Below are 25,680 nucleotides of genomic sequence, written 5' to 3'. Positions count from 1 at the left end.
TCATGACTGAATTCCGGAATCTTTTGTAGATTAGCGCCACTCAAAGTATGACTGGTAAACTGTACTGGTCCGAGAAGAGATTAGTATAGTAGTCAAGTTTAGAACATTTTTCTAAATTTGGAAAATTGGATAGCAATTGGACACTGAGATATCCAAGATCAGTGGACTCACATGTTTTGAACAGAGCGTAAACCTGTTTAATTATTACCAAATTCATGAGGTGAGAAACATCAGGTACAAACTGCATACAATTCATATACAGAAGGGCGATGTTAAATGTCTGATATTTTAAGATTAGTTGGCTAATTGTAGCCCCAAATGTATAAAATCCAGAATCTATTTCTTTCATTAAAAGATAATTTAAATTGAACCCTAACTTTACAGGATAAATGGAAAGAACTGGGTGTTAATGGAGGATTCATGAAACTAGAACATCATTTGTTCCATTTTGGGTAAAAAATAAAAATGAATACCCCAAGTGTGTTGAAACTGTCTTAAACACAACTGCTTCATTTCCAACCAGACATCTCTTTGAGATGGGTTTCTCTGCTCGGAGCGTATTAGACAAAACACAAGTTTCAATGCACATCGTTCTCTACAAATGGCATTTCCATCCAGCCAGTCTAGACTAGAAAAGTCACCAAGGAAGAAACAGGTACATGTGGCACATTAGGAACAGATGTTGACATACACACTGTTCTTTAAAAGTATAAGTAGAGAACTGCTACATTACTCATCAATTTTGCCCGTTATGACTGCCAATCACCGTAACAACCATTCTCCTTGTTGCTTGTACACGCACTTTCAATGACACACTTTGAGTGTGATAAACCTGTGTGATTCTTTCTTTGCGTGGCGGCGTTAACTTTGGTCTGATATTTTTATCGAAACATAATTTTATGTATGTTCGATCTAATAGTTTTTCAAAGCAGACATTATGCCTTTTTCCCTTTTATTTTTCTAGTAACCCACTGATATTTTATCTTACGAAAGCATCTCTCATGATGAATCGGAAATTCAAACAAAAGTGGTCCCGAGCGTAGGTCCTTGGAGAACCACTGTCTGACTCACCCCTCTCGCCTCCTCTCTTACATGCCCTTTTCTGAATCCTACCCGGTGGCTGTGTTTGCCCTTTTAGAGCACTTATTGCAAAGTTCTGGATGTGGCAGATTTCTGGTCACTCCCCTTGATTAGGTACTGAGCCCTTTGATGTCCAGGTTCTCTTTTCTCTTTTTTTTAAACCATGTATCTCTAGTACCAGTAAAGCATCTGCACAGAACACATTCAATTAAATGTTTTATTGAAGAAATTAATGCAGGTGTTATCGATTTCTGTAACACATCAAGGGATCCCCTAGTTCTGGAATTGAATCGCCCTATATGTAATGAATTTTTTTTTTTCTGAAATAGAGAAATACATTCTATGTATTTTTAGAGGAAAGTTAGAATAAATGACATGTTAAAGAATTTAGAGCTACAAATAATATATGTTAACATACTAACACAACTGCAATATAAAATATTTATAAAAGGCACAGGTACATAAACAATAGAAAGCATGACAGCGTAACATGGTGAAATCAAGGACGATGCCATTTCCATCACCCTAAGAACTCTATCATGCATGGCAAGTAAAGCAAGTCAAAACAATCACATACTCTGGGCGTCTCCTGGTTCACTCCGGCTAGTGTGGAGAGCGGCCCCAGGGAAATAGGAACGAGCTTCTCTGGGTAATGAAGCCTCCTCTCCACCAGGCCCAGTGACCCTACCTTATCTGTCATGTTTCGGAGGGTGTCGCTAATGTGGGAGAGCTGGGGTCTCACAGCCTCTGTTTTCTCTTCTGGATAACCTTACTTATTCTTTCCAGGACTTACTCTAGATCAGGGGTCAACAAATTTGTGCCTGCAGACCAAATACGGCCCAAATGCCTCTTTGGTAAGTAACGTTTTATTGGAACATGGCCACACTCATTCTTTCATATATTGTCCATGGCTGCTTTTACATATAACAGCAGAGTTGACTAGTTGTAATGGGGAAAGAGTGGCCTGCGTAACTGAAAATATTGACTCTCTGGCTCTTTACAGAGAGAGTTTGTTCTAGATCATCGTGTTTCCTTCACGCCGCCACCCCACATAAAATCCAACACTAAATGTTATAATTCTACCTTCAATAATCTGAAATAAATCCCCTTTTCTCTATAATCCCTTTGGTCCCTACCACCATTCTCTCCTTGGAAATTACTGTAATGGCCCATTTCTTTAGGTGGTAGGCGGGGCCATCTTTTAAACACATAAATCAGATCGGGTCTCTCCTCTCTGACCTCTCTGCCTGATCTCTCCTATTATACTTCCTCTGACCTTAGAATACATCAATCTTGCATCTGCCCCAGGGCCTTTATCTTCTGCCTGGATCATTCTTTCTCTAGATTTTGCATGGCTTTTTCTTAATGCCATTCAGGTCTCAGAGGGGTCTTCTCTGACCAACAAACGGAAAGTAAAAAGCCCAGATCCTCACTGCCATGACTCTGTGTCATTTAACCCATTTTGTTTGAATCCTAGAGTTTATCACTTGCTAAAAACTTGATTCGTTACATACGTGTTGTCTTTCTCACACTAGAATTTTCATGAGATCAGGGACCTCGTCTATCTTGTTTATCAGTTACTCTTTTTTTTCAACGTTTTTTGTTTTTTTTTTTTTTATTTTTATTTTTGGGACAGAGCGAGACAGAGCATGAACGGGGGAGGGGCAGAGAGAGAGGGAGACACAGAATCGGAAACAGGCTCCAGGCTCTGAGCCATCAGCCCAGAGCCCGACGCGGGGCTCGAACCCACGGACCGTGAGATCGTGACCTGGCTGAAGTCGGACGCTTAACCGACTGCACCACCCAGGCGCCCCTATCGGTTACTCTTTAAGAACGAGAATATTGCCTGATGTAAAATAGAACAATAGAAATTTGAAGTGAATTAGTGGATAGATGGATTCATTCATTCATGGTGTTGACCAGAAGGCAAAGAGTTAAGTCTCCTGAAGCAAAGTTTTATTAAAATTCATGGTTTATGAGTTGAAAGTCCGGTGTCCGTGTGCCTCTTGGAACATCCACCTACACGAATAATAAATTTTTAGCACAAAAGTTTAGTTAAAATGAACTCCTTATCTAAATTTTGGATCCTGATGAAGACATACATTGGTATAAATATGAGCGAGGTGGTTTGAAACACTTAGCGATTTATCAGGGAATTACATATAGGACATTAAATGAGGGTAATTATTTTAGATGGTAATGAAATTTATACCCATGAATCCCAACTGCAATTAAAGTGCAAGAAAGGATTAAAAAATGCAGCACAACTTTCATTTTTCAATTAAAAACAGAAGAAATTAGAATCAAATCTCATGTGATAGTTTAGCCTTTTAGGTTAGAGAGGAAAAGTATGGTTCTAAGTATAGAATGTCCTAAAACACCAAATTCATAAATTTCATTCTCCTTTAAAAAATATCTGCCAAGTATGCTTAAATCAGACAGTCCATGCAATGGACAGATTTCCTGTGCCTTACCAATTATTTTAAGTATGTGTTAAAAAGTCTCTTTTCTTCCCTGTATCACATACATACTAACAGAAACAGACATCATTCATTACTCTTTCCGCCATGGACACTCTGGGCCAAAATACCACTGATTTGACATGAAAACCAAAGATCACATTTCATATATATCTAATAATTTCATTAAAACAATCCATTTGGCTCAATGGAAACAAAATATGAATAACTAAATAATTTAACTTTTCTCATAATGCAGTAGATTCTCCAAGACAATTTTGATGTCCATTTTCTCAATAAGAATATGCAAACTAATGTTCATTTTTCTCCCAGATTTTCCTGTTTTCAAAGTAGAATCTATGCTAACAGTGGATCTTTTATCTATCAAATATTTTCAAACATCCTCTTAGAAATTATTTACAAATTATAAATCCACAGAATTGACAGAAAACTTATCAAAATTGTCTAAAACTAAATAGGCTACACTTATTAAAAGCAAAAAAATCCATAGCTGATATATTTTAGTTTATACAGTTGTATCAATTATGTCAGTTACCAGTTACGACAATTCTCTCTTTTGTAATGGGCTATTTAATGGACATGGGAACATAAAATACTATGAAAGTCATTAAAATGTTTTCTTTCATTAAATTGTTCTCAAGTAAATTGAAAATGACATGTTAATATAGCCCAATAAATCTCTCTCAAAGTATCTTTACAGTATGCTTACATTATTTCTGCCTTGAATGTTTTGGAAACAAAGACAACGATGGTTCCCAGCTTAACAATTTTACAAAAAACAGTGTGTCCATGGACTTTGTATTTTGGCTATCATTACAGGACTGGAAAAGAAAAAAAAAAACCCAAAAAACACTTAACAAGAAAAAAAAATCATTAGAAGCTAAGAGATAAATATATCCTTTAATGTCACAAATGAATGCTTAGAGAATCTAGTAATAACAAAAATAACAAGCAAAATCTAATGTTTATTTATTTTTGAGAGAGAAAAAGAGACAGAGTAGGAGCAGGGGAGGGGTAGACAGAGAGGGAGACGCAAAATCCGAAGCAGGCTCCAGGCTCTGAGCTGTGAGCACAGAGCCCGACTCGGGGCTCGAACTCACAAGCTGTGAGATCGTGACCTGAGCCGAAGTCAGACACTCAACCACCTGAGCCACCCAGGCACCCCTGTACTAACTATTTTACAGGAATTTCCTTGTCTGGCAGATAAAGCAAATGGGTAAGTTGCCAACTGGATAAGTTTGTGCAGCGGCGACCAGACTCTAGTACCTATAACCTTAACTGTCACTCACATGGTTGGTCTCTCTCGATACAGAAAGTGGAAGCCAGCTGGTTACTGGCTGGGGTTAGGATTGGGTACCACACATCTGCCGTCTCTCCTGTCCGTCCTTCACGGTCAATCCAATTCTTTAAAAGAAATATTGTTCTATTTTTAAAGGTCATCTTATTTCTTCAGTTGCACCCTATCTATGGAAGTTCTGATTCGGAAGCAGAGGAGTCAACCACGGCTGTGACCACAAGATAGTACAGGCGGGTGGCCGAAGCAACAGAAATCTGCTTCTTTCCCAGGTCCCCGGGCGGGGGGTCCAAGACCAAGGGGCCACGGGGTTGGTTTCTGGTGAAGCCTTTCCTCCTGTCCGACACACAGGCCTTCTCCCTGTGTGCTCAGGAACCCTCCCCGTGCGTGCACCCCACCGAGGTCTCTGCCTCCTACCCCGGGGACGCCAGTCCTTTGAGATCAGGGCCCCACCCTCTAATCCCCTTGGAAAGGCCCCCTCTCCAAATACGGTCTCAGGAGGGGGTGTGGCCTGCGACATGTGGATTTGGGGAAGGTGATTCCGTTCAGGAAGAACTGGTAGAAAGGGTTGTGATTTCTGAGAGGTTCCGAAAAAGTTAATTTCTTGGTATCCATTGGTTTCCCTGGCCCTGAAGTACGGTGACACGGTCATCGCATTTCCTCCCAGGGAAATGGCCCCAACTTCTTCCGGAAGCACCCCCCCCCCCCCCCCGCTTGATTGCCTCGACCGCAAACCCCATCTCTCTCTTCCAGACTCCAGTGCCTCCAGTAACATTCCCTATCCTGTCACCGTCCCCTTGAGACTTTGCCTTCCGGCCAGCCTATGAGGAAGATGGCCTCTCCAACCCTAAAACACTTTGTGACCAAACGCACAGTTGGGATGAACTGCGTTTCCTGTCTCTTGGTGTCCTTCGTGGATGTATGAAGCTCTGGCGACCTGACACTCTAGACCCATTTTACTCTTATTACAGCTCTTCTCTCAAGCCCATCGCTAATCCACTGTTGACCCCAGAGGTGGGCTCCTTCCAGTCCCAGCCTCACTGACCCTCCTGAGATCCCCGCCCTGCTGGATGGCTGTTCTGGGAGTAGCCTTGAGATAGAAACTGTGCTGACACACTGAACCGTCCTGTTCTGTTCCAATCCCTGATGCTTCACTCTGGATCCCCCTCCTCCCCCTCCCCTCTCTCTCCTCCTCCTCTTCCTCCTCTCTGTCCTCCTCTTCTCCCTTCCCTTCCTCCCCCTCCCCCTCCCCTCTCTCTCCTCTCCCTTCTCCTCTCTGTTCTCCTCTTCTCCCTTCCCTTCCTCCCCCTCCCCCTCTTCCCCCCCCTTTCTTTTTCTCTTACTCCCCCTCCCCTCCCTCCTCCCCTTTCCTTCCCCTCTCTGTCCTTCTCCCTTCCCTTCCTCCTCTTCTCCCTCCCCTCCCCTCCCCCTCTCCCCTTCTTCCTCCTCCCCTTCCCCCCTACTCCTTCCCCTCCCCCTCCGCTGTCTCTCCTCCTCCTCCTGTCTGTCCTCCTCTTCTCCCTTCCCTTCCTCCTCCTCTCCCTCCCTTCTTTTCCTCTTCCCCCTCCCCTCCCCCTCCTCCCTTCCTCCTCCCCCTCCTCCTTCTCTTCCTCCTCCCCTTCCCCTCCTACTCCTCTCTCTCCCTCTCCCCCTCCTCCTCCCCCTCCGTGCTACTGCTCAGTGTGTTCCACACACACCTCTCCCTCCACCATCCCTTACAGGTAAGTACCACCCACCCTGTGTCCTCTGCCTGCTTTTCCCAAACCCAACTGATTGACTTACTTTCCTGAAATAGTTACTGCCTACGGGTTCAGTCTTGTTTTTCACCCGCATCATCTCAAGGAACGTCACAAGGGCTCTGTGAGGAGACTACCATGATCCTTACTGTGTAGGAGGTTCACAGCAGGTTTACGGAGACTCTGTGCTTCTGACATTGGGATCAGACCATTCTCTACTGGAGGGCGGTCCTGGGCAACGGAGGATACTTAGCAACGTCCCTCACCTCTGTCCACTTGATCCCCTTAGAAAACCCACTTGTGACATTAAAATATGTCTCCAGACTTTGTCAAGGCCTCCACTGAGGAGCAAGAGACAAGAGGTAAGGCTTAGAGGTTAGGTAACCTGCCTGAGACCACAGAGCTAGAAGTAGTCAATCTGGGATTTGATGGTCTGATCTGCACTGGACCCTAGTTCTCACACAATACGCTAATTACCCTTTCCTCAAGCTGGCTCAGGAGAGAGCATTAATCGGAAGACTTGAGCTGGCATCCTAACAGCAGTTAGGATCCCAGGCTGACGGCAGTCAAGTCTGCACCTCTATCCTTGAACGTTCCAGATCCACACCGAGATGCCTCCCTGCGCGCAGTGTACCCTGTGTCTGTCCCCAGTCCCTCAAACTCAGCTCCGCCATCGCCGCCTTAACCACCTTCCATCGGACTCGCTCCTCCAAAAACCATTTCCCTGAATCCAACTGTCATTCAACCAGCAACGCAGGCCAGGCATCTTGGTGTTGCGGGTGCCTCTTCCCTTTGATTCAAGCCCGTCACGTCTGTCTTCGTAACCTGTCCTGACTTGGTCCCTCCTTGTCATCTCTGCTCCCAGTGCCTCATTCAGGCGATCGACATTCTGTCATACGTCAGAGGCAATACTTGGTATCTCTACCTCAATCTCTCCCACTTTACTCTTAGAAAGAGGCCCTTAACGGAATCTAGCTTGCCGGTTGACACTCGATTTGCGGGCATAAAAGCACCAGCATAAAAAAGGTGTAACACACAGATCTACTGTGTGGCTCTGAGAAAGTCACTGAGCCACTACGACCCTTAGTTTTCTTTTCTAGACTTGTTTTTAACGTCCTCTTTTCCCATAGGGATGTAGTGTGGTTGGATCGAGATAAAATAGTAAAACAAAGGCATATCGAGATGCTCAGAAATTCATGTAATAACTTCTCTCAACACTTTTCCTTCTTCCCCACCAATGACCACAACCTGCATCATCTACAAATGGGAGCCTTCTTATGTCATAATTTTGAGCTTTTAATTTAACCGGTCACTTGGATGATTTCCACACTTCCCTGTCTACTCTTCCTTTCCAGGTACCTTGTTAGCCTTTCCTATTTACGCCTGACCTTTCAGAGAAAGGTTATTCGAGCTCTTTTCTGCTCTCACAATTTTCTGAAGGCTTTTAAATGTGTTTATTCTTCTCCAGGATGAAGGGGCAGTTGCAAAAATGAAACGAATAACTAGGCTCCATGTATCAATTACAAGAGACGAATAAATGTCAAACCGACTCTTCTGGGATGTTGACCTATTTCTTGCCCCAGGGCTGATTCGCCCCATCATGTCATTTAAGACTGTTTCAACCCAAATGTCAAGCTGGTCAGGGTGCAATACAACAAATGTTCTCACACATCACCAATGGGGAGCGAGCCGGAGAACAGGTCTACCCGACGGTTTTCAAATATGGAAACCAATTTGACAATAAGTCTCATATTAAAAAAATAATAAAAATAAATAAATAAAAATTTAAAAAAATATATGCATATCCCATGAGTCAGCAATGCCACTACTGAGGAGCTCTTCAAGGAAACGCGTCCAAAGAGGGACGAAGACACACGCAAAGAATTCTTTACAAAAATTAAAAATCGAAGCGAGTTTACCTGGTCCAGCACACTTAGGAAACTAAGGAGAGAAAGGTCCTCAGCTGATGCTCATGAGAGGTTTTTCTGAGCACGGTAAGTGTGATAAGGCAATGTGATGTAATGGGCTTTGAAAGCAGAAATGGGCTCCCACACCAGCTCTCTACTTAAAAGCTGTACGTTTTGCAACATGATACCTTGGCCGTCTGGAGCCAAGTTTATCTTCACAAGAGAGCAGAAAAAGCATTCTTTGTATGCTTGCTCTTTGAGAAATCACGTGTGGATGTATATGTGTGTCACCAATCTACTAATCTCAATGTGCTTTGAGATTGGCACACATGTTTAACAAATGACAGGGTAACTTTGTCTACTTATACCTATCTCTATATTTACGTAGGCTGTGTCTGTAGGTGGACCAAGTAGAAAACGGACTTAGGCAGTGTGATCTCACTATTTAAGGAAATATACCAAAATATGACTGGTAGGTACCTTTGAATGGCAGAATTCTATTTTTCTGTGCTTCCCAATTTTTCTCAGTGAGCAGTTATGACGCTTATAATCACCTGATACTGAATGACTAAAAATGTAAAAACAAAACAAAACACAACAGAGAGAAAATAATGCAGCATAAAGTTCTCACTTGGTGAGATTGCAGGTTTCTCATCTAGATGAAAATATACTATCTCAGGTTTACTGGGTAGGACAACATCATCCTTCTCAACAACCAAATCATAATTTGCCTTTGCCGGCCTGGTTTCTGTTTTCGTATTTGTTCCATTACACGAACGCGGCAGGGCTGTGTCTAATACTACCGTTAAACTCCATCTAAACGGGTACACTCTGAAAGGCCCTTCTTTAAGTAAAGCTTAGTCTAGGAATAAGATTTCACGGTTCTTGTAGCTGATGCTAATCCAGTTCATGTGTCTATCCTAAAAGTTTCAAAATGAGTACCAACTGCTAGCCAGATTGAGAAATAAAAAAAAATACAAGTCTTAGATCTTTATGACCCAGCTGGGCCCGTAATAACGGTCTCCCCAGGGAAGTGTTTCTCCTAAAGGAAGCAAAACCTCTTAACTGGACCAGAAGAAAAGCAACGTGAGTATCTAACCTAGAATCCAACTTTCAAATCTAATGATGACACTGTTGGTTTTTAAAGGAAAATTGATCAGAAGGTGACCCTGGCAACCCTCCCCCCTCCTGCTTGAGCTCTAGAATCCCAGTAGCATTATGACCCCCTCAAACAAATAGCCCCAACACCCCCCCAGAAGACCCTTTGGGGGAATTTCAAATATCAAAGTTCAAATATTACCTCTGTGATGGAAGAAATTAAGACTGATTTTTCAGACACGGAAACAGACTTTCTTACTCATTCACACAACTGGCAAATGAGTTCCAAAGGCAGTGCTGAATCGCTAAATAACCGTTTTTCAAACATCCAAGCAGGGAGGGAAGGCAAGCCTCAGAAACACAGAATAGATTTAAGCTTTTATGGGGGGAAAGTGAATTACTTATCCACCAAGGTAAGGTGAAACAAACAATCACTGTCATTAACAACACCAAAGCCGCGATTGTAAGATCTTAAAACTGATTAGCTGTCAACTCCCACATCAATTTCCATCCATCAGCTGATTGTCAGGAAAGGTACACACTCCTTTCCCACCTCCGACGGACTTCTCCGTCTATACAATACCGCTTGCACAGTGGACCTTCTCACATCCGTAACTGAATCGACCTCCCTCCGCCTCAGCCTGCTGTATGTCCCATACTGTGGATCGGCTAGAGACATCCACCACGCTGCCCAAGAAGAAAGCCCTTGTCTTATCTCCTGCATTCAATTACTCCCCAAAGTCGGGGCGATCCCTGGGGCTGCTGCAAGTCTCCCATAAGCCTCCCTGCCTGAGTTCTGCTCATTGGAATCAACCTTCCATTCCCTCCTTCAAAACCAAATGCAGACGGTGGCAGCAGCAGCGGCCTCCTGTTGGATGCTCGCTGCCCCGGGGACAGAATCCCTATTCTTTGCATCTGAGAGATTTCGTCCTAATTTGTCTACCTCTCTTCTTTCCAACTCTGTCTCCCTGCACTCCACCCACCCGACGGACTGTCCAGTGCCTAACCTCCCAAGCCCTCTGTTCCCGCCCTTGCCGCTAGTTACTGTAGGCTGGCCTCTCCCAATCCCTTCTCTCTGTGCATGTCCTTCCCTGGACGGGAGCAGACTCCACCCTCCCTTCCTGCACGTACAACCGTCCCCGAAACTTAAAGACCTGTTTCATGTGTGAACTCAACCAGCAAGTCCTCTGGGACGCTCCAGGCACGACTCGCTCCCCCATCCTCTGTTCTCCACGATCATTATTATTACTTTTGAACTGGAATGGTCTCTCATGTTGATTTTCAGTGCATCTGACCTGACCAGGAGTTCGTCCAGGGCAGACAGACTTTGCTATTTATCTTTATTGCTCTGGACCTCAAATAGGATTTGGTGTGGAATCTGTACTGGTTATTGATTTCCTGCCTGTTGGCTCTAAATTCACCCTTTTTGCTCTGTAAAAACAGATCTGGGCCAGTTGTTTTTTCTTTGGCCAACTGGCACTGAGACTCTGTCAGCAGAGGGCACCGGGGAGATACCGCAGGAGTGAGGGTTTTGCCTCGTGTTCCGGGGTGCTGGGAGTTTCTCGTCCCTTCTCCTGTGGCCGGCAATGACAGTATTGGAGACCAGGAACACCCAGCAGCTGGCAGCTTCCCCAGGGGATTCCCCCCTCAGGTGGTTTTACAGCACCCTGTGGATGGCTTTCCCTGGAACCCTTAGGCAGTGTGATCTCACTATTTAAGGAAATATACCGAAATATTAACGGTAGTTACCTTTGAATGGCAAAATTGTATTTGTATTTTTCTGTGCTTTCCAATTTTCTAGTGTGGATTTCGGGCACGCGTGCTATGGTTCGGGGTCACGGCACCTGGCTGCCATCACACGGCCATGTCCTTCCAGCTGGGGTGATGCTCCCCGCACCCCCCAGGGGACATTTGGCAATGTCTAGAGCCACTTTTGGTTGTCACACTGATAGGTGGTGGGGAGTTACTACTAGTTGGTGGGGAGAAGAGGGGATCTTGAGAGACCCCCTAGGAGGCATAGGACCGCACCGTGACAAACCCACAATGTCTGGCCACCGTCTCTGGCCCACAATGTCACAATGCGGAGTTTCAGGACCCCTGCTCCAAGGCAAGGCACCAGCAGGGTAGGTGGGGGCGGGACAAAGGAAGGGCTGGGGAAGGTCTCCAGCTCTCTTGCAGGCCTGGGGCTAGTGCCTCTTACATCTACTGTCTCTGAATTCTCTGGAACTCTTTTCCTTTCTGGCTAGCTTGTTACTCCAATCCCCTATTACCGTCACTAATTCTTTAAAACCAACTTTTCTTGCTCAGATTACTCTGTGCGGCTTCTCTCCTGATGGGACCCTGACTGATACAGAGTTATGCGCCCTTTCATTCTGACAGATTCTTAGCGAGGGCTTAGCATACTCCTTGACATTGTGCTGAGATCTGAGGAGACAGCGGAGAACAACACGAACGTGGCTTCTGTCCTCCTCAAGCTTGCAGTTTACGAATCAGAACAGACCAACAAGCATCGGACATACGACACAGCAAGGGTAGGGTGGGATCTGAAACATGACAGGAGAGCCCGACTTACTATGCAAGCCAGATAAGTGCTGGAGTCTAGGCTTCACAGATGCTTTCAGGAAATCAATGAACTGAAATAATAAACTCGTTGTTTTAATTCGGTGATTCAACTACCTAGCCACAGCGGGGGTTTGAAGCAGTGAGGTCAGCAGCCATCTGCAAGTCAAGGATTTTACTCACTTATCTTTTTTTTTTCTCAGAAGCAGCAGAATTCATTATAGATTTAGTTCAATGAGAATATTTTAGCTCAATTCACAAACTGTCAATAATACCATTACTGTTTGTTCATTTTCGTTATTATGAGCCTCTTGAACCAACTCTCTCTTTTTATGCAGTTAAAACATGTTTATGTATTTATTTAGAGAGAGAGTGCAAGCTGGGGAAGGGCAGAGACAGAGGGAGAGAGACGGCGAGGGGGTGGGGAGTAGAACCCCAAGCAGGCTCTGCTCTGTCAGCACACAGCCTGACAAGGGGCTTGAACTCATGAAACCTGAGATCATGACCTGAGCTGAAATCAAGAGTTGGACACTTAACTGACCGAGCCACCCAGGCGCCCCTCTTTGTACGCATTTCTATTCATCACAGCACTGACCCTAAGGCTCAACATGGAGCGGGTGCTCACTATGTGCTTGTTGGATTAATACATGCATGAGTTTTCTATCTTGGTAATTCAGGTCATAGCGTAATTCAGGTGAAAAAAGCACTAAAGCCGAGGTCATGAGGGCTATGTTGCAATCCCATCACTGGCAGTAAAGACCTTGGATGCTACATATTCCCTCTGAGACCTACCTTTCTCGTTTCTAAACTAAGGAATTTGGAAGACAGGCTTTTCAGAGTCTCATTAAGTTACAAAATTCTAAGATACAGCATTAGAAGACAAGAATGTAATTATATTATCCATCTTTATTAAATATTTTTAAACAGTGGGATTTGAGGGCATCTCTGGTCCTCGATTCCGTCACTTGTAAAATAAAACTGACCTGTAACAGGGATTCACAAACTATGACCCTTGGGCCAAATGACAGACTGTAAGCCACAAAGTTCAAAATATTTACTGTCTTGCCCTTTACAGAAAATCTTTGTCCAGCCCCAGCTTCTAAGGTCTCTCCCACTTTTCCTTCTTAAATCTCTGCCATGACTTTCTAACTAATCCACTTGCCATCTAAAGGTTCTTAACAAAGTTTTTCAAACAAAGAAATGTAGTGCATTCTGATTAATGACATACCAACATATTAAGGACATCGGACTTCCTTGATTTTGAACAGAGTCAGAAGGTTACAAAAGGGGACTGTTAGAACCCCCGTGGGTTCATGACTTAAGAGGTTAAAGCTGGAAGTTATCCATACAGCAGGGATAAAAATAAGTAATATAATAGTTACATATTTGCCTTTAGATCCCCAGCTGCTAGACGTCTGAGTGGCTGACATATGGCAGGTAACCAGTAAGTTCTAGTTGGGCAGATGAAGAAAGGGGTTGTGCCTTCTCAAATCGCTCTCCAGTGATGCTAGGCATCATTTCTCTAAGGACTTGCAGTAGGAGAAAGAGGTACCATTCTAAAGCACCGAGCAGGTACATGTGACAAATTGCTGTCCCATCCACTTCTTTCCATTATTGACGCCACAAATATAGTCCCTAGATACGCTTTTGTCTAGTGGAAATGTGTTTATTTTGTACTCAGCTCACGCTTCCTCAGGGCGTGCTGCAATTCAACTCACATCATTAAATGGAGTAAACATCATGTCTCTCTTTCTTCTAAACTTCTGGATTTTATCTTTTCTGCTTCATATTTTTTTTTAGAAGGCACACCAATCAATAACAGCGCCATAGAAAAAGACAAGCCCAAATGATCGCGGCCGATATACCTTGCTAGGATTATACTTGGTTTTTGTGATCAGCCTGCAAATATCCTCACATCACCCCAGATTTCACTCTGGAAAACGAACCAACATAAAATCCATCTAGGCTGTAGGAAAGACTGAGGCTGTGAAATATTTTAAGTTTATCACCCTATCAGTTGACCAATGTGACGACAGGCAGTGTAGCATGTGGTCCCTGTAGTCCTATCGTGTGAACACAGAATGGCAAGTTATATAAAGACAAGGACACAGGTGACCTAGCGGGGCAAACACCACTGGGTGCGTGGGCCTTCATGAGACTGACCTGGCTGGTGGGGTCAGAAGGGTGCCTGAAAGAGCCTGCTGTCCCCAAATCCTTCCCCTACTGGCCTCCCTCATGGCACCTGAAATACTAAGATCGTTTGGATTTTTAAGATTTCTCCATCTTTGGGGTAAGTCGCCAAAATGCAAATAACTTGCAAAGAATCATCTTAATTTCTAATTAGCCGTTACTTAAATTAATGCAAGCCTAACGTGAAGTCCTAGAGAATGCAGGAGTTGAAATAAGATGACCGAGGATCAAAAACAAAGAAAGCTTAACGGCACCTGGGTAGTTCAGTTGGTTGAGCGTCTGACTCTTGATTTCAGTTCAAGTCACGATCTTATGGATCGTGAGTTCAAGCTGGACTGTCAGTGCTGAGACTGCTTGAGATTCCCTTTCTCTCTGTGCCCCTCCCCTCCCTCTCTCTCTCTAAAATAATAAATAAATAAACATTAAAAAAAAAGACGGCTGAGCACAGCATGGAGGGAAATCAGAACAGGACTACCGGGGGCACCCCTCAATCCTCTGACATCATTTAAGTCAGGGGTTGGCAAAACTATGCCTCGCAGGGCAAATTCAGCCCGTTGTTTTCCTCACACGGCCATTAGCTAAGCATGATTTTGACATTTTTAAATGGTGGAAATACAAAAAAAATCTCAAAAGATGAGTACTACTTAACACCTGAAAAGAATATGAAATTCAAATTTCAGTATCCATAAACAAAGCCAACTGGAACACAGCCATGCTCTTCCATTTATGTGCTGCCTTTGGTTCATTTTGCATTACAGCAGAGCTGGGTAGCTGCAACCAAGAACAATGGGTCCACAAAGCATTAATATTTACTAGCTGGCCCTTTTTAGAGAAAGTTTTCCAACCTCTGGTTTAAGTCATACAGCTCTCGCTTCATACTCAGAAAATAAAACTTGTGCTGTTAATACCCCCCGCCATTTTTGTTGGGCAGTTTAGCGAGCATCTGCTCCTCCTTGAGCTCAGCCCCAACACCAGTTGCTTACCAGAAACACATCGAGCACCCCCCCTGAGAGAAGCTGGATAAATGTGATATTTCTCTGTATGTTTCCATCTCCTCTGACATTCTGAGTCCTCATACAGGAGGCTTCTTGGCTCCTGTCCGGCTGACTCACTGATACACCTAGCCCAGGGCACGGATGAAGTGGATTTAGTATTTCTGTTTATTCTTCTTTGAACGTGGAGTTGAACACCTGAAAAGCCCCAACAAAGACAAGTGGAGGAAGGCACCGATCCACTGGAGGCAAGAAGGCTGGGGAGAAATCAGGGCAGGGACCAGGTCAGAAGCAAGGTCTCTAGAGACTGATGTAGGTGTGGCCAAAGAGCTGGAAACCAGTACTAGAAAGAACTAGACGTGGAGGGCAGGGTGGCTGGAAGATGGAGATTTTGCTACTGGCACTGGCAGAGGAACAAAGAACACCCTGTCACATAGGCCCAGATTTGTCCCTAACTGAGCTGACTCTATATAATGAGTTTTCAGACCTATGGTTGAATTTGTGTCTTGTGGATGTCCAGAGTCCGGGTATCTGACACAGGACGCAGGTATTAACTGTTATTTTTCTTAATGAATACACATAAAATTTCCTATAGTCTAGTTCTAACCCCATTTTTTTTTAACGTTTATTTATTTTTGAGACAGAGAGAGACAGAGCATGAACGGGGGAGGGGCAGAGAGAGAGGGAGACACAGAATCGGAAACAGGCTCCAGGCTCTGAGCCGTCAGCCCAGTGCCCGACGCGGGGCTCAAACTCATGGACCGCGAGATCGTGACCTGGCTGAAGTCGGACGCTTAACCGACTGCGCCACCCAGGCGCCCCCTAACCGCATTTTTAATACCTACGGCCCTGCGTGGGTATTGAGAAACAGCATTCAGTTTACCTGTTCCGGTGACTTTTTCTCATGGTCCAGTCTTTCCTGGGAAGCTGTTTGCTTCCCCGTTTTTAACTCGCCCTGGGACCATCCTTAGACTTACGAGTTGCTTCCTAAGCACCAGTCTAGCAGCTCGAGTCTTGTTCCTCTTTTAAATAGATGGCAGAGATAACACCTCTTACACAGGAGGCAACACGAATTCTAGGAGGTTAAAAACCTTGCTTCCCTGATCCACGGAGATCTCTCCGTTTCTGAGACTGACTGCCATTTGCAATGTCCTGTAATCTGATATTTGAGACTCCCTCCTAATCTCATTATTTTTATACACAGCATGCTTGTCTTCCTCTAGGCTAGTTCTTGGTCTCCATCCCCAGCTCTGTCTCAATGACACCTGAGTCCTGTGTCAAGCCACTACAGCCCCCAAAGTCAGATCAAATACCCCAAGTGTCAGTGATGAAAAGGTTAGCACATAACGGTTTGCAAATTATTTTAGTGATGCCTAGACTCCCATGTGGCGGGGGTGGGGGTGGGGCGCTTAGGCATCACCTGGAATGATTTAGAGGGATAGAGGGAAGACTTTTGGGTACTCTGAAAGCTTCACCCCCACGGAGCCAGAATAGTTGTTGCTTTCTTTCTAACTGATTTTGTTTAAGCCACAGATACGGTAAAACCAAAGTCTGAGAAGCAATGGTGATGAGGTGTTACTTTAGCTTGAGATTACCAGGGTTCTAGTCAAAATAATTAACAGTGTGATACAAGAATTGACCAATCAGAATGGATACTAGTCCTGGGGTCTGACAGAAGTTAGCTTTTAGTTGTTGGATTGAGGAGAGATTGGAAGAGTCCTGGGTGGGGGAATCAGATGACCAGGGCAGTAGAGGGTTAGAAGAGACACGCAGGGAGCTCAGACCACTGCTCTTTCCTAACCAATATGAAAACATTTCAATTTTCATAACCAGTTTGCCTATGTCTTGGAAATTACACACTAAATCAGGGACAGAGTCAGGACTTACTTAGACCTTAATTTCCTGGGGAAAAATATAAAACTCTTTAACACTAGTAGTTATGCTACCCTTTTTAACAATGATCTCAACATATAAAAATACAGTCTTTCTTGAATTTCTAGCCTCATCAACAACTCATGTCAGTAAAGTAGTAGGGTACTGCCTAACTGATCACGAAACATTCTAACGTACTTATTTTCACGGATTCTGAAAAAAGAGGTGCTAAAGACACCTAATCATTTTTTAAATATTCGAAAATTGTGTTAATGGAAACAGAATGGCCTGTTAGACAAATATCGCTTTGCAGTCAATTTGCAACTTCTGGAATCACTGCAGACAGTTACAAAGATCAGGATGAGGCTACAAGACACCAATCAGCAGATTCGTGGGACCACCAGGTATCGGTGTATCATTTTCTAGTTCGTCAAGGAGCGTTTTTTGTTTTTTTTTTTTTTAAGAGAAATTCTGCCATGCATGATTAGTTACAATAGTGTGCTTTTGCCTTCCCTCTGGAATGATAAAGCATAATCACGGGCTTCTGTAATGCGGTACCGCGCTTGTAAATTTGTGAAAGAAGCTCCTTTTGTTGACAGGTCTAATGTCTGCCATCTGTTTGCATGGGATGAAGCCCGGGTGCTCCCCTAATTGGCCATAAATTAGGTGCCAGCAGCAGGCTTCTGACAGGAGGCTTCAGTTACAGTTTGGTTGTTTTTCAAGCTGTGAATTTGACATTTGGTGGGAAGAGCAACTTCCCTTCTAAGAGTGCAGAAACGCGTGTGGTGAGTTCTACGTGCAGGCTCCCTTCTCTAGGTTTCTGTTGAAAGACCTCTCTCGAGGTGTCCTCTCAGTGTGTGTTCCTAAGGATAAACTTCTGCCAATTAGATGGAAAAATTGCCAAATCAGAGGGGCTCCTGTGCCTTCTGCAAGAAAAGGAGAACGTGTTTATTGAATGCTTACTCCACATCCTATGCTGTGCACGGACCTGTGTGTACAATAAACCGACCTTCCCACCAAGCTCACATTTCGGTAATGTGAGCTTATTTTGCAGGTAGGGAAACTGAGACTTAGAATTTAAGTAACTGTCCCTATTAAGTATTAGGCAACGGCCCAAACATGACGCAGGCACGATCCAACTAGTGAATTCTGTTTTGACAAAGCCCATGCACTGCCCGGCGCAAAGCGTATATGACCACATTTGAGAAAAAGAGAAAATTCGGACGAGGGCCGCAGTATGTGCACGATGCTATGTGGTGCTCCTTCAGTCCTCAGGCCCACAGTTAACTAAACTGAAGAAGCAGGACCAGATGGCCCACAAAATCCCATCTACTTTGTTTCTCTGATGTATCTGGGCTTTATCATTTACCAGGAAATCTTATCGAGTTATTAAACTTCTATGGGCTTCCATTTCCTCTCCTGTTGACCATCCTGCCTACCTTCCAGGTGGGATGCCATGCATGTGAAAATTCCCAAATTATAAAGGACTGTAGGGATATAAACTGATGGGATACCCTAGTCACCTGGCACATCCTCAGCCCCACCCCCACTCCTTCCCTGGCCAGATTTTCTCGCTTTGTACTTTATTTTGTTAAACATTTTATTTCTAAGTCATCTTTACGTCCCGTGTGGGGCTCGAACTCATGACCCTGAGATCAAGAATCAGATGCTTTTCCAACTGAGCCAGCAGATGCTCTTCTTGCTCTATGTTTTAGAGACAAGGTCAAGACCATATTGAGCTCCCATAGCTTTCCTTATCTAAATCTCTACAAATTTTCTACTTCTCCTCTTAGAAAATAGAAGGAAAGAAAAGCACACATTCTCCAAGTCTTCTTTCCTTGTTTGCCCACAATTTCCTCCCCTGTGGCCCCATTTCCATCAAACTGTCCCTTTAGTATTTCATTTCCTCCATTTTCCCGGATGCATGTATGTACTCATCACAAGGACGCTCTCCAAGACCCGCCAATGCCTCATGTTCCCCCTTCCTTTCCCTTCCCTCCCTCCTTCCCTCTTTTCTTTCTTTCCTTCCTTCCTTCCCTCCCTCCGTCCGTTTCACCAAGTTCTTGAAAGAAAGAACCCTTAGTCTGGGTGATCTAACTTCCTCAGCACCCACTTGCTCTCTGCAACCTGGACTCCGTTCTCACCACTTGACTGAAACTTTTTTCTCCCAGGCTCCTGAACTATTGGCCTTTTCTCTGTCTGCCTGCCTCTTGGATTCCACTTGGATTGGACACTGCCGACTGTCCTTCCTCTCTTGGATCTTCTCTTGGATTCTGAGGTTTTACGTACCTGCTCTGAGAGCTGACACCTCAGTTCTATTCACTGGTGTGTCTTCTCCTGACTCTTCCTTCAATGTAACAATTTTCCCAAATTTTAACCTTGGTCCTTTTATCTTTATTCTTTGACACAATTCCGTCCAGTCCCATGGCTTAAGCTGCTAACTCTAGGTAAGCAAATTTGAAGTTAATTTTAAGTTAACTCCGACAAGAGTTCTTGTCCCATCTTTTCTATCTCCTGCAGAGCATCTGTTCTTGAGTGTCCCATTGGTACGTCAAGTTCATTATGTTTTTGAGGGAAAACCACTGTGCCTCCCAAACCGACTCTTCTGTACATCTTCTAGATCATCTCTCAATCCTGACTACACCCCTAGTTTCTTCCTTGCCCCTTCCTTTCGGTCAAGGAGTAAGCCCTTTGGTTTTACCTTTTCATTCTAATGCATTTCTCCTCCAGCCGGTCTCATGACCACCACTTGGGCTGATAGATACTAACCAGGTATCCCCACTCCTACTTCACCCGTAACACATTTTACAGAGCCTTCTGGGATTATTCTACCAAATACAGTGATACAGTGACGGACACTATTTGGTTGCCTAAAACCATCAGTTATCCTCACCCCAACAAAGAGTGTTCTTGGTGAACCGGCCCCAGTGTGTGTATGAAGCACCCGTCGCAGCACTTCCTCCGGCCGCCCTCACCCAGCCCCACGCCGGCACGCTGCCACGGTTCCCTGCTCCCTCGCGAGGGTCGCTGTGTGGTTCACTCTGCTCATCTTGCCTCTCCTGTGCTTTCCAGACCCACCTAATCACAGCGCAAGCGCGTGCTCTGGACCCTTCCTATTTTCTGCCTTGTGCGGAGGCTACATCTTCTCTAGTAGAAGCGAGCCCCCCAAACCGGCATCTGTGCTGCCCCTCGGACTCTTCTCACAGCACCAAACACAAGGCCTTGTTCTCAGTAGATCCTCAGTAAGGCGAGAGGCAAACAAAGCAAAGGATGACCAGGACATGTTGTTTCTGGGAACCAGATAAAGAGCATTGGTGTCAGATGTCGTTCTGCGGCTGTGTTGCCGCTCTGGTTCTAGAGACCCAGGGCCGAGGGGTCTCCAGAACTGAGATGTGGGGATCGAGCGGGACCCCTCTTCCCCTAGAGCTCACGAAGCTCAACATTCAACTCCATCGTTCCGGACTGCTCACATCTGGCCCCCAGTGGCATGCCCCACTGACACAGCCTCTTCCGGCCCCACAGCTGCTAACGGGGTGCTTTACAGTGCTTTCCCTCGGGCCAGGCACTTGGCTTTTCTGATCGACTTATCCACAGAAAGGCGGTGAGAAAGAGCCCGGAGGACTGCCTGCAGACAGTGCACCCCCAGGCCCTTGGAGAGTCCGGGATCCGATCCTTGTAGTTAACTGAAAAAGCCCTCGGGCCATGAGACTAGCAAGGCCAGAATGCAGAGAAGGAACAAGGGCAGGCATCACCCAACACACTTTTAATAACCCCAAATATATACCTCTGTCTAAAATGACGTTTTCTCCAAAGGCATCTTCCTTAAATACTTATAGAAGTCTGGGGGTGGGAGCGTAGAGATAAGTAAAGCAGGCTGGAGGAACAGTCCATGTCTTAATAATGATACAAGTAACACTGTACATTCTATAATAGTGATAATGATTATCAGTACTATGAACATTTATACCAATAGCTAGCATTGTTAAGATCGTCCAAAGTAAAGAAAACAAAAAACCAAACAAACAGAAACAACACTGGGACCCACGCTTTCCTCACGCGCCCTCCTTAATCCTCACATCTTTGTGAACAGTGCATCATCGCCCGTGTATAAACCGGCTAACTGCAGTGAGGCTCCTAATGGTTACGCACCCGGCGAAAGATCTCAAGGGCAGAAGGGACAACAGGGAGTGAGAATTCCTTCCCGTTCCAAGAAAAACAGGGAATGAGCATCAAATATAAAACTCATTTGAAAATGAAACAATATAAAACAAGTGTTAATAACTCCATAAAATGATGTGTACTTCGAAGAACTGAGGTACGCCACTGACAGGTGCGTGTAGGACGCATAATAAAGCAATGTACTCACTCTCTGTCGATGACCAGGCAGGTCACAGCCTCTGCAGCGATTACGTTGGCTGTCCTCACATCCTCCCTAGGTAAAAAAGAGAGACAGAGATTAAAGTAAAATCACTTTTACTATCAAAGAGAAGGGTTCACTGCGATTAATTCAGGAAACAAGGTAAATTACGTGTACCTCTCAGATTTACCCACCCCTAGGGTTAAGCTTCGTTCATGTTTGAAATTTATTTGTCCTGAGGAACCACCTTACTTTTACCATTGATCCCACAAATCCTATAGTTAATAATCCAGGAGTTATAATTTTCAGTCTTAAAGTTTCATTTCTAGAAGTGAAGCAAATTTTCCATCATCATTCCCTGTGCTCTTTGGGGAATGAAGGAATTAACTGGATCATGACAAGGACAGTAATGGACAGGGTAATTTGAATTTTGAGAGGATGGGCAGATATATTTCCGAGCATTGAGTATCTAATCCGTTTGTGTATGAATTTATTACTATAACCTTGGGAACAACGGATCTGTTTTAACTATCACCTTAGAGACCCTGTTTTTATGTGGCTAACCTTTTGACAACTTATAATACACAGTTATTCATCTATACCAGCAGAGTATTTGACAAATTTTAATCACTCTGATTGAAATATATATATACACACACACACATATATATACATTATATATATATACACACACACACACACTATACACACACACACACACACACACACACACACACACACACGGTTTCTTTGCAAGCATCCAATTTGTCACTTCAGGCATATCTACCAACCTCTTAAACCTTTAAAAATTTGTTCTTGTATTTCTCATCTTACCCAGAGGTCTAAGATTTTGTAAATTAACATTCACATTTCATTCTGAGCTACTAAAAATTTCACAGCATTACTGCATGGAAACATTAAGTTATACTTGAAAATGTACTCCTTTTCCTGGAAAAGTAAATTTTCTAAGTTAATATAATTAATGATAAATACAAGTTTGAAATACACTAAAGAGAACATACACAGAAATAACATAGTGTTAATAATACATTCTAAAAATCATAATCCAAACATCATAGGTCTCTAATAATAGGCTTTTCAAGTCTTGGAAACAAAGATGCACTCGCTGAATTTTTATTTTTTGAAAATACACTACATTCTCACAGATAGGTCTGAACTCAGTAAATTTTCCACTGATCTTTTGTCTTCCACTGTTGCTACACCATGCTATTAAAATTACGGTTGCTTTACAAAAACCATCGGTACTAAGTATTTGGTAAACAAGTTCCCCCTTACTAAAATTATTTTTCAGAGATATCTTGGGGCACCTGAGTGGCTCAGTTGCTTAAGCATCCGACTCTTGATTTCGACTGAGGTCATGATCCCAGGGTCACGGGATCAAGCCCTGAGTCGGGTTCTGGGCTGATGGTGCAGAGCCTACTTGGGATTCTCTCTCTCTCCTCTCTCTCTTTCCTTCAGAAATAAACATTAACAAAGAAAGAAAAGAAATATCTTGAGGATACTGTTAAGCATTCGTACTTCACAGAGACTTTAAAATCATTTTTCCACTGCTAAGGGAACCCACGTTGGCCTTCTGGTAGAGCTGTATTACATTTATACACTGATTTCAGAAGAAGGACTTTAATTATACTAATTTCCCATACAATGCATGACATAACACTCTTCTTGTGTGGAGAGGTGTTCTTAGATCTTTAAGTAAGATTTCTTAATATTTTTTGCTAGATCTGGATATTTTTAAAAAAAGAATTCTGGGGTGTTTTATATCAATGCTTTCTCTTACGAAAGCAATGTTTCTATCTCCGTTTCTCATTGGTTATTGCTATTAAAGAAAAGAAGCTATTGATGAATGTGTATTTAAAAAAATTTTTTTTTACATTTATTTATTTTTGAGAGACAGAGTGTGAGTGGGGGAGGAGCAGAGAGAAAGGGAGACACGGAATCTGAAGCAGGATCCAGGCTCTGAGCTGTCAGCACAGAGCCTGACATGGGGCTCGAACGCACGAACCATGAGATCATGACCTGAGCTGAAGTCAGACGCTTAAACAACTGAGCCACCCTGGCACCCTGATGACTGTATATTTTTTATCCACGTGTCATACTAAGCTCTCTTCTGACTGTGCAACTTTTATTAGGGTCTAGACAGCTCCCAGTAGGATTCCACCAGCCAGCGTCTCCCTCACATCCCCACCCTGCAGCCAAAGCGGCCACCTTTGCTATCTGCTGAAGGCTTCACGTGCCTCGGTGAGGACTCCCTCACTTGCCCTCCTGGCCTGGGAGGTGCTTCCCCAACTCCTTGACTAGCTCACCCCTGCTGACCCTTTAGATCTCAGCCCACGCATCCCTGCATCAGTGAACCAGAAGCAACCAGCCCAGGCTCCCTGTTCACCTGTGCTCATGGCCCTCCGTACCTCTCCACCCAAGCACCTGTCAGTCTGCAACTTAGACATTTATTTGTGCGGTCACTGGGTTGATGATTCTATCCCCCTTCCCCTAAACCATAGGAGGGCAGTTCCCTGGCTGGTTTTCCTCCCTGTTTTACCCAGAACGCTGGCCACGTGGGAGGTGCGTAGAAGGTATGTAGTACAAGATGGCACGGCCTGGAGCCCACGGGCAGGACAGCACAGAGCCGGCTTTGGACTCGCACTGTCCTCGTTTCAGGAGACAAGCTACAAACTAGGCGAAAGCCTCAAGTGTGGGAACGGTGGGAACGGTAAGCCTGCCCCCTCACTGCCGGGTATTCAATGCGATCAAGGGACGTGTATCCTGATGCCCAGCCGGTGGACAGCAGCGTGTTCTCCCATTTATCTTGATTCTTCTCACCTCCTGTGCGGCCGTGCTGTCCGGCATCTTACGAAACACTCCTACTCAACAGAGTGCAGCTTTTCTTTTGGCTCCGAGGGAGCAGACAATATATTTTCAACTCCATCATCGCTTTCTGAGCAGGAATTTTCAGTGAAGCTGATGCCATGGGCAGAAAACCTCACTAATACACCATTAGGTCTTTCATTTATCAAGCGAATAACTTATTTCTTAGGAGACTGCTCATGATGGTATGTTGCTATACCTTGCTGCTAGTCTAAAAAAGCCAAAGAACAGAACTCCTATCATAGCTTTGTAGAAAACATATCAAATCTGAATTTTCCTAAAATATATTACCATCTTGACAATTTAGAAATTGCTCACAAAGTCCTTAAAATAGAACATATACAAAATAATGCTTTCTTTTGAATGTATTCTCTACACATATTGATTTTAAAATGATTTCATCACAAATTTCCAATATTTGAAGATGTTATTATGTTTTCTGGCCTAAATTGGACATACTTTTTTAAATGAATGTAATTTTCTTGCAACAAGACAAAACACAAAGACATTTTAAAATACAGATAAGAATGGGGCACCTGGGTGACTCATTCGGGTAAGTGTCCAACTTTGGCTCAGGTCATGGTATCACGGTTCATGAGTTCGAGTCCTGCGTTGGGCTCTGTGCTGACAGCTTAGAGCCTGGAGCCTGCTTCGGATTCTGTGTCTCCCTCTCTCTCTGCCCCTCCCCAACTTGCACTGTCTCTCTCTCTCTCTCTCTCAAAAATAACTAAAAATATTAAAAAATTAAATATACATGAGGAAAAGTAATTATCAGAAGAAACTATCAGTAGAAATTGGAAGTATTTTAAAAAGGAAAAATCTGGAAGTTATGCCCTACAATCAAGCTTAGTGCCTAGTAAAGTGACATATATCAAAACAGAGAAGTGGTGTAATATGGGGAAAAACAATATATTAAATATAAGATTATAACATTTGCTACTTATTATCTAGTATACAACAGGAACCATTTTAGTCAATTCACACAAATCTCATTTAATGCATAGAGCAGAGGGTAGGTATAGAATCTCAGATTTACACGTGAGGACAGAGGTTGGGTCACACGCCCCAAGTCAAACATAGCCAGTGAGTAGCTGCTGTGGAATCTGAACACAGATCTGGCTGGCTCGAGGGCTCACGTCTTTCCACAAAAGTCCACCGTGTATACACTCTGCTACCAGATTTCCATTCGACAATTCTCAGTGCATTCTGGCGCAAAATAACTTAGGAGC

The 25,680-nt window shown here is 44.0% G+C and overlaps 1 protein-coding gene across 2 annotated transcripts in view; it reads right to left on the bottom strand.

Annotated features, from left to right (window-relative positions):
• Window positions 1-25,680, bottom strand: part of PRKG1 (protein kinase cGMP-dependent 1) — a 1,158,696-nt gene that overhangs the window by 120,531 nt on the left and 1,012,485 nt on the right. For both annotated transcript variants that reach the window (XM_030334044.1, XM_032595293.1), the window contains one exon: window positions 21,575-21,640. In XM_030334044.1, the coding sequence (XP_030189904.1) occupies window positions 21,575-21,640 (66 nt within the window). The remainder of the gene's footprint in view (window positions 1-21,574; window positions 21,641-25,680) is intronic.

The sequence above is a fragment of the Lynx canadensis genome, chromosome D2 (genome assembly GCF_007474595.2).
Source record: "Lynx canadensis isolate LIC74 chromosome D2, mLynCan4.pri.v2, whole genome shotgun sequence".
NCBI lineage: Eukaryota > Metazoa > Chordata > Mammalia > Carnivora > Felidae > Lynx > Lynx canadensis.
The sequence above is the reverse complement of the archived record's forward strand: the minus strand, read 5'-3'. Positions and strand labels throughout refer to the sequence as shown.